This window comes from Oncorhynchus keta, chromosome 9 (genome assembly GCF_023373465.1).
Source record: "Oncorhynchus keta strain PuntledgeMale-10-30-2019 chromosome 9, Oket_V2, whole genome shotgun sequence".
In the NCBI taxonomy this organism is placed as follows: domain Eukaryota; kingdom Metazoa; phylum Chordata; class Actinopteri; order Salmoniformes; family Salmonidae; genus Oncorhynchus; species Oncorhynchus keta.
The window spans coordinates 11840194-11855351 of NC_068429.1; the positions used below are offsets into that span (position 1 = coordinate 11840194).

The window sequence follows — 15158 nt, forward strand, 5'->3', positions numbered from 1 at the left end:
AACTAGGAACGGCATCTGTTCACGATTCTTCCACTTAAAGATGCACTACACAGAAATCACTCCGCCATTTCCAGGTTACTAAAATGCTAATATTTTGCCTAATTTCAGTTTATGTGACAAAACAAGCAAGTATAGTGTAGAGAATCATTGTACCATCTAAAGCGCTGTGAAATATATTTCCATAACCAAAAACATTGTGTTTTTCAGCTGTTTGAAGCTAGTGTACAAAACCGAAAGTAAAAGACTCGAAAATGAAACTTAAGTATGGGAGGCATAGAAATAGCGTATAAAGAATATATCTACCGCTTCCTAAGACTTGCTTTCGATGAGAACGACAGATCTATAACACACATTTCTATGTGAATTTTGGTCGGGTCGCCCAGAAATAAATGCAGCTTTAAAATCTAAAAACACCATGACCTGAGGGTACATATTCCTTCTTATCACAAAACTGAAAAGAAACATGAATCATAATTCTCCCTGAAAAATTCAAAGCCATATCCATACATTCATTTATTGTGGTCAGGTCAACGGTTACTCGTTGGCTTTGTACATCTTCCTTGCACATTCATAACAGCAACAGAATGAAGCATATGGATACAATGTTAAAACAGAACCTGACTAATTTATTGAAAAATAGTAAGTAGTAAGTAAGAAATAAGTCCACTATGGAGGATGATGGAGTGCTTTTATCAACAAGTGCCCTTGTTACACCCTTATGTTGTTTTTTAAAAACTATTTATTTCACCAGGTTGACTGAGAACACATTCTCATTTACAGCAACAACCTGGGGAATAGTTACAGGGGAGAGGAGGGGGGAATCATGTAGAATTATACCATACAGGCCTGGGAGAATTCAGATTGCCTCAGTTTCTAACGACACATTATCCTTTACATTAGGCAGTGTACCAAAAATAACAAGATTACCATTTCAAGGGCATGCAATTGCAGCATAAATGCACAAAATGCCCTCTCCGCTTTAATGTATAAACACATAGTGTAAGAAATGACTAGGGACACACAAATAATTGTGCTGCCCATGTTCTGTGTCAACCCCCACAAGAAAGCCAAGCCAGGAGATGTTCATAGCTGTGTGGCTGAGTCTAATGTCCTCATGTCAATGGGCTACTGTGGACATCCACAGAAAGGCAATAAAACGGACCCATGACCATGGACAAATGCTAATGCCAAACCGCTAACCGTGGCTCAACATCAGATGGAGTTTTATACCAGACAATAAACCTGAGTGACCGTTATCGTTACCACACCAGGGCTATGCCAACATTAAGCCCAACTCCACATATCTACCACGCACAAGGAGAATGTTCAGAACAGTTTATCATTACCACACCAGGGCTATGCCAACATTAAGCCCAACTCCACATATCTACCATGCACAAGGAGAATTTTCAGAACAGTTGTCACTGACAAGTGAGAGAGGTCATTTCTCTCAAGGTCACGGTGGTCACGTTTCAGGAAGGACAACAAAGCAAAGACAAGCGAGTGTAATCCCTGATGGTCAAATGTCAATTCTGAAGTACTTAACCTCCATGAGATTCCCTAGAAGATCACTGTGGCGACGTATATAACTATACAAAGGTTTGAAACATACCAAGGGTTAAAACAAGGCATCATTCACCAAAAGCTCATCAAGCTTTACAGACACAGCCTTTGTCCATGACGCATGAAAAGGTTTTTCCTCGACTGACGTCAAGCCTGTGTCATCCCTGACTTCACACTGCTGGTGGTTGGTTACCTGGGCATTGTTTATTCACGTTGGCCTCACTGGGGCTGTTCATCTATTTCAAAACACCTATTGTACAACCTCACAGATACTGTATAGACTTGGGCGATATACCGTATATACTGGACAGTATGATTTTCAATACTGTTTAGGAGGGAGGGGGTGCGCCACTGCTTATTGTTATAGCGTTAAGTATAACTATATAAGATGTCTAATTAAATCCAGCTCAGCACTCCAGCTATGCTAACTTGCTAGCTAAGTGGCTAGATGTCAAGATCAAGCTTCTTGGTTACAGCAGAGACATGGATTGTGTGCCATTCAGAGAGTGAATGGGCAAGACAAAAGTGCCTTTGAACGGGGTATGGTAGTAGGCGTCAGGCTCGGTTTGTGTAAAGAACTACAACGCTGCTGGATTTAAAAAAATACTCAACAGTTTCCCGTGTTTATCAACAATAGTCCACCACCCAAAGGACATCCAGCCAACCTGACAACTGTGGGAAGCAATAGAGTCAACATGGGTCAGCATCCATGTGGAATGCTTTCAACAGCTTGCAGAGTCCATGGCCCAACGAATTGAGGCTGTTGAGGGAAAAAGAGGGGGGTGCAACTCAATATTAGGAAGGTGTTCCTAATGTTTTGTACACTCAGTGTATGTCTAAACCAATAAGAATTTATTTTCCATTAGCACCCAGGTTTAGCCCTCTTGAATCAGTGTTGTCTGCCAAACAAGGAAGGAATAGCATTTTTATTTTTATTTATTAGCCTAATAATAGATTGCGTGTGCATCATAATATAATATAATATAATATATGCCATTTAGCAGACGCTTTTATCCAAAGCGACTTACAGTCATGTGTGCATACATTCTACGTATGGGTGGTCCCGGGAATTGAACCCACTACCCTGGCGTTACAAGCGCCATGCTCTACCAACTGAGCTACAGAAGGACCACTCATGTCTGCATCCAACAATGCAATGAATCAAAACCTGTGACTTGCTATCATCCGTCTCTAAACATAGAATCCATGGTCTTTACTTTATTCGATTTAATTGACAGAAACTGATTAAACATGGAGGCAAATCAGATTTGTCAGGCAGAAATGATAAAAGTAATTGGCATGAAATTATACGAGTCCGGCTTGCATTATACGAGTATGCCTGCATCATTCAACTGAGTGACACTTAATTTGATTCTTAAAACTCTGGTCCGTACACCACATCGTGTCTTCAAGAATTTCCTTGAGGCATTTTTGCGTTCACAGGCAACTTCTGACTCATTAATATGCTATATAATGAATCCACACTTCAAAATAAGAAGGTTAAGGAGTTAACAGATAAAAAGAAAATGCCCGACTGTAAAGGAAAGAGAATAACGAGCCCGTGCTCCAGAGGAGTCTTCAGACGGTCAACAATGGCACCGGAGAGATCCCTGTCTTCTCCACAGGTGTTGTGGGCACTGAGGCAACTCGTATGGGGAATTAGCGCAAAGCTCATCAACAAGGTGGGAAGACTAGGGATCACACATGGCACAGTACTAAACCTTGGACAGGTTGTCCTCCTATGTCTGCACGGCTATCCTGCCCCCACAAATAAGGACAAGCCAACCGTTACGGTGAGCAGGGGGCTATTACACAGAAAGGGCCTGTCATAAAACTCCACTCACCGGTGCGTCAGAATTCGGCGTTGTAACATCACGGCGTCTCAACAGGTTCCGCCAAGCATAGCTAATGATAGTTTCCATTTTACGCCTCGAATCCGTGAGTCTTTCAGACAAACAGACTGAGTGATTCATCCACTCAGCTTTTCTGACAAGGGTATAGATGAGAGAGAGACTGATGGAGTTTAGCGCTATAATAAACTACCCTAGTGGTTTTACCGTCTCACTATAATCACAGATAATGTTACTCATGGTATTTATTGGCATTTTAATGTCTTATTTTTTATGGTGGCTCTGCAATGGATGCAAACTCGTCGATATTTTGGCATCTTTTTGTCAGAGTGCATTTCATACAGGCCCCAGTGAGACACATTGTTACAGTAGCATAGTCTAAATCATTAGCTGGGCGTTTTATGATTGCCAAAACACTTCAGTAGTATGTGGAGTAACAGCACTGCAGTCATGTGAAAACTGCATCAATGTACGGGGATGTGCAAGGAGACTATGGTGGGAAAGGACATGTTCACTTTGGCATAAGAGGCAATAATGAAAATGACATGATACATTGGGCTGTTGGCCAGAGTCCAATACGACAAAATGGCTTGAGAATGAAACTGGGCTAAAACAACGTGTGGCCATCGGTCTTCGTGACAGGGCCACACCCAGTGGAGCCACTACGGTCAGATCCCAGAGGACAGTCTGGCACGAGAAGGGATCCAAACCAGATTGCTTATGGTTGCATTCCACACCTGAGCCATTTGTCTCTTACTGGCAACACTGAAGGTGGAAATACAAGTACTATAGTCTGAAACCAAGTTTATGACAAAGGTACAATGGAGGTTTTACATGGTCTTTTTGCTGACATATCACAGTAGCTGATAGATCCTATTTCTTATGCTGAAGGATTTGGTGACAATCAGAAGTCCTTCAGAAGCTGTTATCGAGTACATTTGAAGACCATTGACTCTAGATGCCCATCCAAGCCCTTGTCTTACAATTGGTTCGTTCATGTAGTGCTAAATAGGTGAGATAAATCACAAGGTCTGGGTACGGACCTGAAATGTATTCCCATTTAATTAGCTTGAACAGAGGGGGGGGAAAGGGCCTTGGGGAAAGCCCACAATCTAATATTTACAGTTGCATGACAGCTGAACCCCCAAAAATATCCAGTCGGGAGAACTTTTCACAGATTTGTCCCAAATTCAATACGTCTTCCTGCCAGACACAGTTGGTTTGTATGTAGACAGTTGGTTTTAAACCCTCTACTAGCTGACCTATGTATTAATAATTTAGGGTAGACACCGCATGAGATTTTCACAACACCTCTGAGCAACATCCAGAGAGCCTTTTCTATCCGTCAGCTAAAAAGGCACTCAGGTTGAGGATGGGGATTTCTGGTATTACCTCAGGTTCAGCGTAGAGGCCAACCAGATGGGACATCATTAGGTAATGGACCTTGTTTGATAAACAGCACAACGGATGCACTTTCATCAGCAATTAAGTATTAAATCACGGAAAGGAACCAACGTTGTAAGTTCTACAATCTCAAAAAATGAATGTACACTTTTTCGGAAGTAGAATTTTTCATTCAGAAGTGGGAGGAGCTTATTTGATTTGCAGCGACGTCATCCAAACCGGAGGGTTCCTAAATGGACAGACACAGGAGAGGTGAGGCATTTCAATGAGGAGGACTTAATGGGGACGAAGGAACGCACAGAGAGAGTCATTACAGTCATCCATTTTGAATGGAAAATGGCGGCAGTACCTTCATTGATGGCAAAACTGGCCAGCTGTCACGTCATTTTAGCCTAATTAAATTAGATGCTGTCGCCTCAGATGGCCTTTCGCCATAATAATAATTAAGTCATTAACCCCTTAACCCCATTCAAATGCTCCCTCTCGCTACCTGGTTGTATACTGGACCATCAAACACAATGCTCAACACCCTAGTAAAAAGACAGAGGGCCATTTGTGTACGTTTGACTGTTTATAAAAGATCAAATAAAATAAAGAATAAAATACAAAAGAGAGGGCTATTAAATGGATAAAAGCAAACTGATTAAAGACCTTGTTGGTTTACATTGACTCAATCTGCTTGTTGGCTATTATACCAAATTTCATAGTCAGTCAAAGGAATCACTGCATTTTCTCGGCATGCCAATTTGCATTGGTCGAAAGCACACTGCTGTCTGCACAGTGGCAGGAGAATTTATTCACACTTAAGACATGGTAGAATGTGTCACACCTTCAGCTTGTGATGTCATGGAGGCTTCCGGCCGAAGGGACAGAGGGATTGTGTCAGTGGCAACATGCATCTCTTTCTAATGCATTCCCATGGCATCCCACAAGACAATATACATCCTGGCCATGACATCTAATTAGCTCTGCAGATGGGGCTTGGTGGCGGTGAGAATGACTGCTGCAAGACCACACATACAAAGCAGGCCTTTATAGGCCACGGAAAGAGAGAGCTGCTGGCCCCTGAGGAGAGGGGGATGAGCTATTGTCAGGCCACTGCAAGATCTTTCAAAAGATGATCTACACCAAAACCTTGTCCCTGCATGCCATACGAGCCAGTGGTCTTCCTCTGGGAAATAATATCAGCATTTTGCATGTCATTTAAAATCAGTCACCACAGTGCAGAGCCACTGATTAGCATGTTAACAAAAAATCTCCATCTCCCATTGTTGAGGAATAAATGAAGAGGCTCTCGTGGAGATCCACCAATAGACTGCAAGAGGATTTCCGCTAAATGTGTCAGAGTAATATTCTTGATAGAGTCCTACTTAATTACAAATCTCTGAGGAGTGGAAAAATGAGACAACTTTACATATTGTATATATATAATTGAATGAAAACAGAATAAATTGTATATTTCTGGCATAAGATAGTCCAGTAATTTGAGAACCCCTGCAGATAGTCAGCCTCAGAGTCAACTATAAAATATGATAAAAGTTTCCTTTGGTTGATTATTCAAATTACGTTAATTATACACAATGCATTGTTTATTTTTGTATTTATTTAACTAGGCAAGTCAGTTAAGAACAAATTCTTATTTATAATGACGGCCTACCGGGGGGCCATGGGTTTACCTGCCTTGTTCAGGGGCAGAATGACAGATTTTTACCTTGCCGGCTCAGGGATTGGATCCAGCAACCTTTCGGTTACTGGCACAACGCTCTAACCACCAGGCTACCTGCTGGTTACTGGCACAACGCTCTAACCACTAGGCTACCTGCTGGTTACTGGCACAACGCTCTAACCGCTAGGTTACCTGCTGGTTACTGGCACAACGCTCCTAACCGCTAGGCTACCTGCTGGTTACTGGCACAACGCTCTAACCGCTAGGCTACCTGCTGGTTACTGGCACAACGCTCTAACCGCTAGGCTACCTGCTGGTTACTGGCACAACGCTCTAACCGCTAGGCTACCTGCTGGCACAACGCTCTAACCGCTAGGCTACCTGCTGGCACAACGCTCTAACCGCTAGGCTACCTGCTGGCACAACGCTCTAACCGCTAGGCTACCTGCTGGCACAACGCTCTAACCGCTAGGCTACCTGCTGGCACAACGCTCTAACCGCTAGGCTACCTGCTGGCACAACGCTCTAACCGCTAGGCTACCTGCTGGCACAACGCTCTAACCGCTAGGCTACCTGCTGGCACAACGCTCTAACCGCTAGGCTACCTGCTGGCACAACGCTCTAACCACTAGGCTACCTGCTGGTTACTGGCACAACGCTCTAACCACTAGGCTACCTGCTGGCACAACGCTCTAACCACTAGGCTACCTGCTGGCACAACGCTCTAACCACTAGGCTACCTGCTGGCACAACGCTCTAACCACTAGGCTACCTGCTGGCACAACGCTCTAACCACTAGGCTACCTGCTGGCACAACGCTCTAACCACTAGGCTACCTGCTGGCACAACGCTCTAACCACTAGGCTACCTGCTGGCACAACGCTCTAACCACTAGGCTACCTGCTGGCACAACGCTCTAACCACTAGGCTACCTGCTGGCACAACGCTCTAACCACTAGGCTACCTGCTGGCACAACGCTCTAACCGCTAGGCTACCTGCTGGCACAACGCTCTAACCACTAGGCTACCTGCTGGCACAACGCTCTAACCACTAGGCTACCTGCTGGCACAACGCTCTAACCACTAGGCTACTTGCTGGCTGCTGGCACAATGCTCTAACCACTAGGCTACCTGCTGGCACAACGCTCTAACCACTAGGCTACCTGCTGGCACAACGCTCTAACCACTAGGCTACCTGCCGCCCCACTGCCGCGCAACTGTGGATATGTCTTGAGATGAGTATCCAAGCTGATAAAGAGGGACTTTAATTTTCACCCAAAAAATGCCATTACGTGCATGTGAGTCACCCAACGATAAGAGCACAGTAAAGCAGAGAGTGGAGAGCAACGTGGAGAGGGCCGGCTGAAGGAAACATTGACGGAACTTATCTAAGATAATTTATTCAAAAACATCAGAGAAGAGAAAACGGCAGAAATATAATACTTTATTCTGTTTTCAGTAACTTTTATGAATACAATAAGTTCTCATTTTCCTACTCCTCCTCAGCACTTTATAATTTAAGTAGAACACTCATCCAGAATATTACAGTATAACATGTCAGAGACACAATAGGAACTGTGATGTTTCCATTCTAAAATGGTGGGAAGAGCCCATTGATATCTCATATGGAGACATCTGGATTGCCAACAGAATGAAAGCTGTTTACTGTTTATTCAGTATGAACTGACAACTCACTAATTGATATGTTGGGATATAATGATAATGGTGTGACAGCGTCTGGTAGCTTAGCGGTTAAGGGCGATAAACAAGTAACTGAAAGGTTGCCGGTTTTAATCTCCGAACCGACTAGGTGAGACATCTGTCAATGTGCCCTTGAGCAAGGTGCTTAACACCAATTGCTCTGGCTAAGAGTGTCTGTTAAATGACAAATGTAAGAGGTAGATCTGGAAAGCTGTTTTTGCAAGCTGCCAGTACCACTGGTTATCTCTAATACTAGAGAACAAAGATGTGCTGGATGGTCCTGTGAGGTGTAGCTTCATCACAGTACCACTGGTTATCTCTAATACTAGAGAACAAAGATGTGCTGTATGGTCCTGTGAGGTGTAGCTTCATCACAGTACCACTGGTTATCTCTAATACTAGAGAACAAAGATGTGCTGCATGGTCCTGTGAGGTGTAGCTTCATCACAGTACCACTGGTTATCTCTAATACTAGAGAACAAAGATGTGCTGTATGGTCCTGTGAGGTGTAGCTTCATCACAGTACCACTGGTTATCTCTAATACTAGAGAACAAAGATGTGCTGGATGGTCCTGTGAGGTGTAGCTTCATCACAGTACCACTGATAATCTCTAATACTACATTTACATTACTAGAAAACAAAGATGTGCTGGATGGTCCTGTGAGGTGTAGTTTCATCACAGTACCACTGGTCATCTCTAATACTAGAGAACAAAGATGTGCTGCATGGTCCTGTGAGGTGTAGCTTCATCACAGTACCACTGGTAATCTCTAATACTAGAGAACAAAGATGTGCTGGATGGTCCTGTGAGGTGTAGCTTCATCACAGTACCACTGGTTATCTCTAATACTAGAGAACAAAGATGTGCTGTATGGTCCTGTGAGGTGTAGCTTCATCACAGTACCACTGGTTATCTCTAATACTAGAGAACAAAGATGTGCTGGATGGTCCTGTGAGGTGTAGCTTCATCACAGTACCACTGGTCATCTCTAATACTAGAGAACAAAGATGTGCTGGATGGTCCTGTGAGGTGTAGCTTCATCACAGTACCACTGGTTATCTCTAATACTAGAGAACAAAGATGTGCTGGATGGTCCTGTGAGGTGTAGCTTCATCACAGTACCACTGGTCATCTCTAATACTAGAGAACAACGATGTGCTGGATGGTCCTGTGAGGTGTAGCTTCATCACAGTACCACTGGTTATCTCTAATACTAGAGAACAAAGATGTGCTGGATGGTCCTGTGAGGTGTAGCTTCATCACAGTACCACTGGTCATCTCTAATACTAGAGAACAAAGATGTGCTGGATGGTCCTGTGAGGTGTAGCTTCATCACAATACCACTGGTTTATCATTGTACTAAAACTTATACTAAGTTTTGCTATTGACATCCAATTTTAAGTCAAGGAGAACATCAAATCAAATCACTGCCTCGGTTAGGGAAGACTAATATTACCAATTTCAGCCAAACATCATATCTCAAGGTCATTGTAGAGAACACAAAGACTGAAGATCAATGTCGGGGAGGCAGTACCCAACACGGTTTCTGTTTGAACCCGAGAAAAACTGCAAAAACATCCACCCAGGTTAAAGTTCCCATGTAGTCAAAAGAATTGTAGCTTTGAACTTTGCAAAGCAGAATATAAAAAGGCTGAATTGTGGCTATTCAGCAGATCAGTAAAGTAATGAAGCTTGTTGATATGGAGCTGAGCTTAGGCCAACTTATAAACTAGCTCAGTGGAAACTATCTAATACCCTGGTGCCATTGAATTATGAAAAGTAATCCCATCTCACAGTGGTCATATGAAACACAACTACTTTTTATTACACCCACTTCTTCCTCTCCACACTCCCTCTTCCAGTTGTTCCACTTCATGTCATTAACATTCAGTATATTACGTAATGTAATAATGCCTATTTGCGCTATACGGCCAATATAGAAATGGCTAGGGGCTGTTCTTACGCACTACGCAATGTGAAGTGCCTGGATACAGCCCTTAGCCGTGGTATATTGGCAATATACCACAAATCCCCGAGGTGCCTTATTGCTATTATAAACTGGTTACCAACGTAATTAGAGCAGTAAAAATAAATGTCATACCCATGGTATACGGTCTGACATCCCACGGCTTTCAGCCAATCAGCATCCAGGTCTCAAACCACCTGGTTTCTAATTAACATTAAATCTCAGTGGGATACATGGAGAACAGTATGTATGGAACAGTGAACACTACGGGTGCCTGTTAAGCTCAGCATTCGGGTCACGGAGGGCGACATCGTGGTATATCAGCTCTTCTCTATGAGCTACAATGATTCATGTGGAAATGGGAACAGAAAATACATACTGCAAAAGTCTGTATTTGGCTCTCTCAAAACAAGATGGCTTCCTATACCTACTGCCTACTCAGTTCTGGCCTCTATGGGGAATAACTCATTAGCTTGGCTTGAGATTCATGTTCTGCTGTGGTACTGTAAATACACTGTTTCCTGATGAGACTGTGTTGAGAAGATAGCCGAAGGGGCAATTTACCCATGAAAGGCTTTCTAAAACAGAACAGGAAGGACCACTGGGTGTGTATGGGTGTTATCTGTCAAAGTGAGGCCGAGACCCTTCTGTTCTGTGAATGCACTCCAAAGCAGAGTTTTGCTGAGAAAGTCATATTTAATAGAAATAACTAAATTATACAGAACTCGAGTGAAGAAGTTACTTTAACTTAAGGCTAAACCAAATTAGCAAGAGAATTGTGACAATGGGATGAAGACAAAACGAGTAGTTCCTAACATTTCAGTTCAGCCCAAACCCAAATGGAATGTCAAATGGATTGCTATTAGGAAACATCCAATGGGGAAAGAAAGCATTTAAACATTAGATAAAAAAGGATGCACCGATTGTATTGTAAAGGTATAGTCAACCAGCGGAGCATGCCATGTATTTCAAACATAGAGTCATTTTTAATACTTTCTTTTCAGTGAAAGTTTTTGCAGAACAATTACAGGTGTGTTGTAGGTGGTCTCATACACACATGCAGTCATTTAGGAATGTCTGGCAGACAACTTAGATACACCTCCACATAGACTGACATGGCATCCGTATTGGCAATATTCGTTAGCTTCCTTACCGTTTTCTAATTTGCTCAATGTGTCTAAGGCAAACACGGATCACTATCACTTCTCCCATGTTTCCTGGTAGGACAGCTGACCTGCTTTCTTGGTATTGATTAGGTCTGAGATTACCAAAGCAGGCGATCACATTTCCAATTTAAAGCCCGAACAATTGATCATGCAGCTTAAAAAAGGGGAGAACGTCTTGCCTCAGAGCAGCCCTTGATAATGCGCGTATATGAAATATATTGGTCATTGGTCTTTCAATTTCTAAAATGTGCCTTCGCTGTGGTGGAACAAGCCAATTTGTATTTATTTAATTTAACCTTTATTTAACTTGGCAAGTCAGTTAAGAACAAATTCTTATTTACAATGCTAATGAGTTATCTATTGTCATCAAGGCATAAACCCCCCCCAAGAAAACTGTAGCTTGAGTTACGTGCATATTTCTCAGCTGGATTTGGCCAGCTGTGTATGGTATGGTAACCATCACTAGTTCTAGATCTCAAGGCACATCAGTGAACAATCGTCAAGTGTGAATTAATTACTCTGGAGACTAATTTGCATGAGGAAATGCACCTAGGGAAGGAAGCCACAAAGAACCACAATATCTCCCCCAACTCACTCAGACCCACACCACCCTGTAGACTCAGACCCACAGCCACACCACCGAAGGTCAAATATAAATACCATCAACCTGACTGAAATGAGGACAGCCTCAATTAAAATCTCACGGGGAACAGGGAATAAAGCTGCATGAGGACAAAAGTACCGGTAGAGTCTGGCAGCTTTCCAGCAGTTATAACTCGGCGGCTTGCAAAGTCATGGTAGAGAGCCGCTTAGCAGTCAGATAGCATTACTGGGATTGTCTTTCTCTGTGGCTCAGAGATAGAGGGGGAATCAATTAGTCTCCAGCAGGCTCTGACCTTGAAATGGAGCTCCGGTCTGGCAGGAGGAAGTCCCACTGCACCGCAGCATTTAGTTTTAGGAAGTCGTGCATCATCAGCTATTGATTTTTCATATTTTCTGGAAATGACTGGAAATCATGAGGAAGCTAGCATTGGGGGCCCTTTGGCTGCTCACTTCCTGGTCAACATGGGCTAATTTCAAATATGCAAATGAGAACATATGCATTCTGTTTGGTGAGATGCTAAGGGAAATAAGAACCAGCATGGTATCACGACGGTTTACTGCATCGGATGTGGTGTAAAGGACAGCTATGGTAAGGGACAGCTATGGTAAGGGACAGCTATGGTAAGGGACATGTTTATGCAGTAGCAACTAATGTTTTATCTTATTAGCACTAACTGCCTGGGGTGGTTTTGAAAGGGAGTTTCTGTTTCTTACACACACATATGCTGGTAATTTCTTCAGAAGCTTTAGTCATGGCTACTAGCGCTACACTTCACAGCATGTCTGCTTTCAGACAGAGGGCTAAGCAACATGCACTATTATTCTCAGCATATAGTTGTACAATAGGAAAAGCATCACGTTTTAAAATGCTTTAACATGTCGAGGTAATGACCTTTTTGGGTTGTGTATTGCCGTAGGGTGCACTGGACTATTTCACTGAATAGTATCACATGGATGTTTCCTTTCTGCCTGCTGGTACTCAATATGTTGACGTGCACCATCACATTATGTGTCTCCCTTAATAAAAGACACGTGCTTACTGTAGTTAATAGTTCTGCGTTTGTCTTAATCCGACACCAAAGTTCAGAATTCTTTCTAGATTAAACGTCAAAAGGCTAATGTAACTGTCAAGTCCTTCTGCTCTTACATGGGTCAGGTGACACAGTTCGATACAACACAGACCAAACGTAACTGTGAGCAAACGTAACTGTGACCAAACGTAACTGTGAGCAAACTAAAACACATAGGAATTACAAAGTGTGGCGTACTTACAGAACTTCGGGACAATAATGTCATTAGATTCCACAGTAGTTTGGGAGTAGGTTGGTTTTCCCTTGCTCATTGGTTTTAGGGTGGTAGAGGGCCCAGGCTGCGTGGGCGGGCCCGTGCGGTACCTCAATGCAGAGGTAGGGGTGTACTGAGTCACTCCGGTGGGTTTTCCCTCTACTATGACCTCAGGCTGTCCTGTGGTGGTGGTTGTCGGCGTGGGGACGGGGGAGGGGTGGGGAAATGACAATGGCAGATCCCTTGTGGGGTCAGCATAGATGGGGTCTTGTCCTCTGCGATCTGGGCCCAGGTGGGTGGGCGGCTCGTACTCAAAGATTTTGTCCACAAAGACCCACTTGAGGCCGGCGGTGCAGAGAGCCAGACTGAGCAGGCAGGCTAGGATAGGGAGGATGCAGATTTTCTCTGAGCGCAGGCAACCACGCACCTGTTCCATCTCTAAGCACACACAGCAGGTCCCTGCCAAGCCCAAGAATCCCAGGGGCCTTGCTGGTTCTCCATCGACACCCTCCTCCCCACCCTCACCACCTGCTGCAGACTCCGCCTCCTCTGGGGCTTGTCCTGGATCGGCGCAGGAGAGGGTGGGGGATGATGATGATGATTTGGGAAGGACGACCAGCCCGGCGGAGGAGTCCACCGCCTCCACTCCTTCAGTCATCCTCCCTCGTGCTCTCTCTCTCTTTTGCTCTCTCTCTCTCCCCCTCTCACGCCGAAGGATCTCTGGACGCCTGTACTCAACTCAAAGAGCACGGCAGCTGGCTGGTATCGTAAAGTGTGTTGTCCATTATCAGATCACAGTGGTGGGGGTTGGTGGGAGATGGAGGATGCTTTTCACAGCAGTGTGGGGTAACCTTGTTAACGTCTGGGAAGTAAGCCGACAAGACTTCCGTACCGGGGGGAAAGAGATTGTCTTTGCAGGTTTGCTATCACAGCATTCTCACGGGAAACGTGTACACACGAAAACAAGTCCAGAAATAGAAACATCAAATTCTGAGCTACAACAAAAGTGGTTTCTTCCCTTAGATCTCTTGCGTGGTTCAGTTCCCTGGGCAGGACGAGTAGTGCGCTCACTCACCTGAGGACTTGAAGAGTGGAGCCGGCTGCTGTGTGAACGCTATTGGCAGGATGCGGCTACAGATGGGACAGAGCAGACCGGCACTGCAGTGGCAGGAGCAACATGCCGTCTGTCTGTCTGTCGGTCTGTTTGTCTGCTCAAGCAGCAGCCTAGTGGGGCTGAATCATCAGGGAGCAGCAGGTGCCCTTCCTCTCAGCAGCGCCGGAGAAACAGATAATTAGTGGAGAGAGAAACACACTCGTACATCGCGGAAGGAGAGACAATTCAGGACACTCCCCTTTTCCTCCTCACCACTACACTCCTCGCTCTCTCTCTCACCCTCTACCGCTCTCTACAAGGGCTCTCCTACTCTAAGGTATTGTCCACGCACTCTTCTCAGGCTGCTACCAGTCTGAACACAAAGCACACAGCTAAGCAAGTTCGTACTTGATCCAATTAGGGGGAATGGCAACGAATCACAGTCAAACAGACGGCTCTGGCCTCTCTCTCCCTCCAGCGCTCTCTCCCTGGACCATTGATTATGTTAATACAAAAGGGTGTTTTTTTTGTCAAGGGGTGGTAGCCAGTGAAACAGACATTTGATCCGTCCCAGGGGAACTGAGCTATTGTTTTATGGCTCCTCTCAGAATCTTCCTTCATTGGAGTGAATGAAAGGGAAAAAAATGACTGAAGTAATATTTCAATCATTGTCAAAGAAAATAATACCAATCACCTGATTTACCAAACCTTTTTTTTTTCTTCAATAAATCACATTTACTGCTATGACGCTTTGTAGCGCTGACTCGGGGGATAAAGAACCACGACAAGACAATGTTGAGGCACTATCGAGGAACTGACACCTTGTAGCGCTGACTCGAGATAAAGGACAACATTGAGGC

At 44.2% G+C, this 15158-nt stretch overlaps 1 protein-coding gene across 10 annotated transcripts in view; it reads right to left on the reverse strand.

The window, feature by feature from the left end:
* nrg1 (neuregulin 1) overlaps nucleotides 1-15158 on the reverse strand; it is a 207455-nt gene that overhangs the window by 33679 nt on the left and 158618 nt on the right. The window contains exon 1 of one of the 10 annotated variants that reach the window (XM_035757772.2): nucleotides 13194-14613. The exons of 8 other annotated variants lie outside the window; for them this stretch is intronic. In XM_035757772.2, coding sequence (XP_035613665.1) covers nucleotides 13194-13863 — 670 coding nt within the window. In that variant the 5' untranslated portion in view covers nucleotides 13864-14613. Of the gene's footprint in view, nucleotides 1-13193; nucleotides 14614-15158 lie in introns of those variants that run through there. One more of the 10 variants, XM_035757771.2, reaches the window with a different exon arrangement.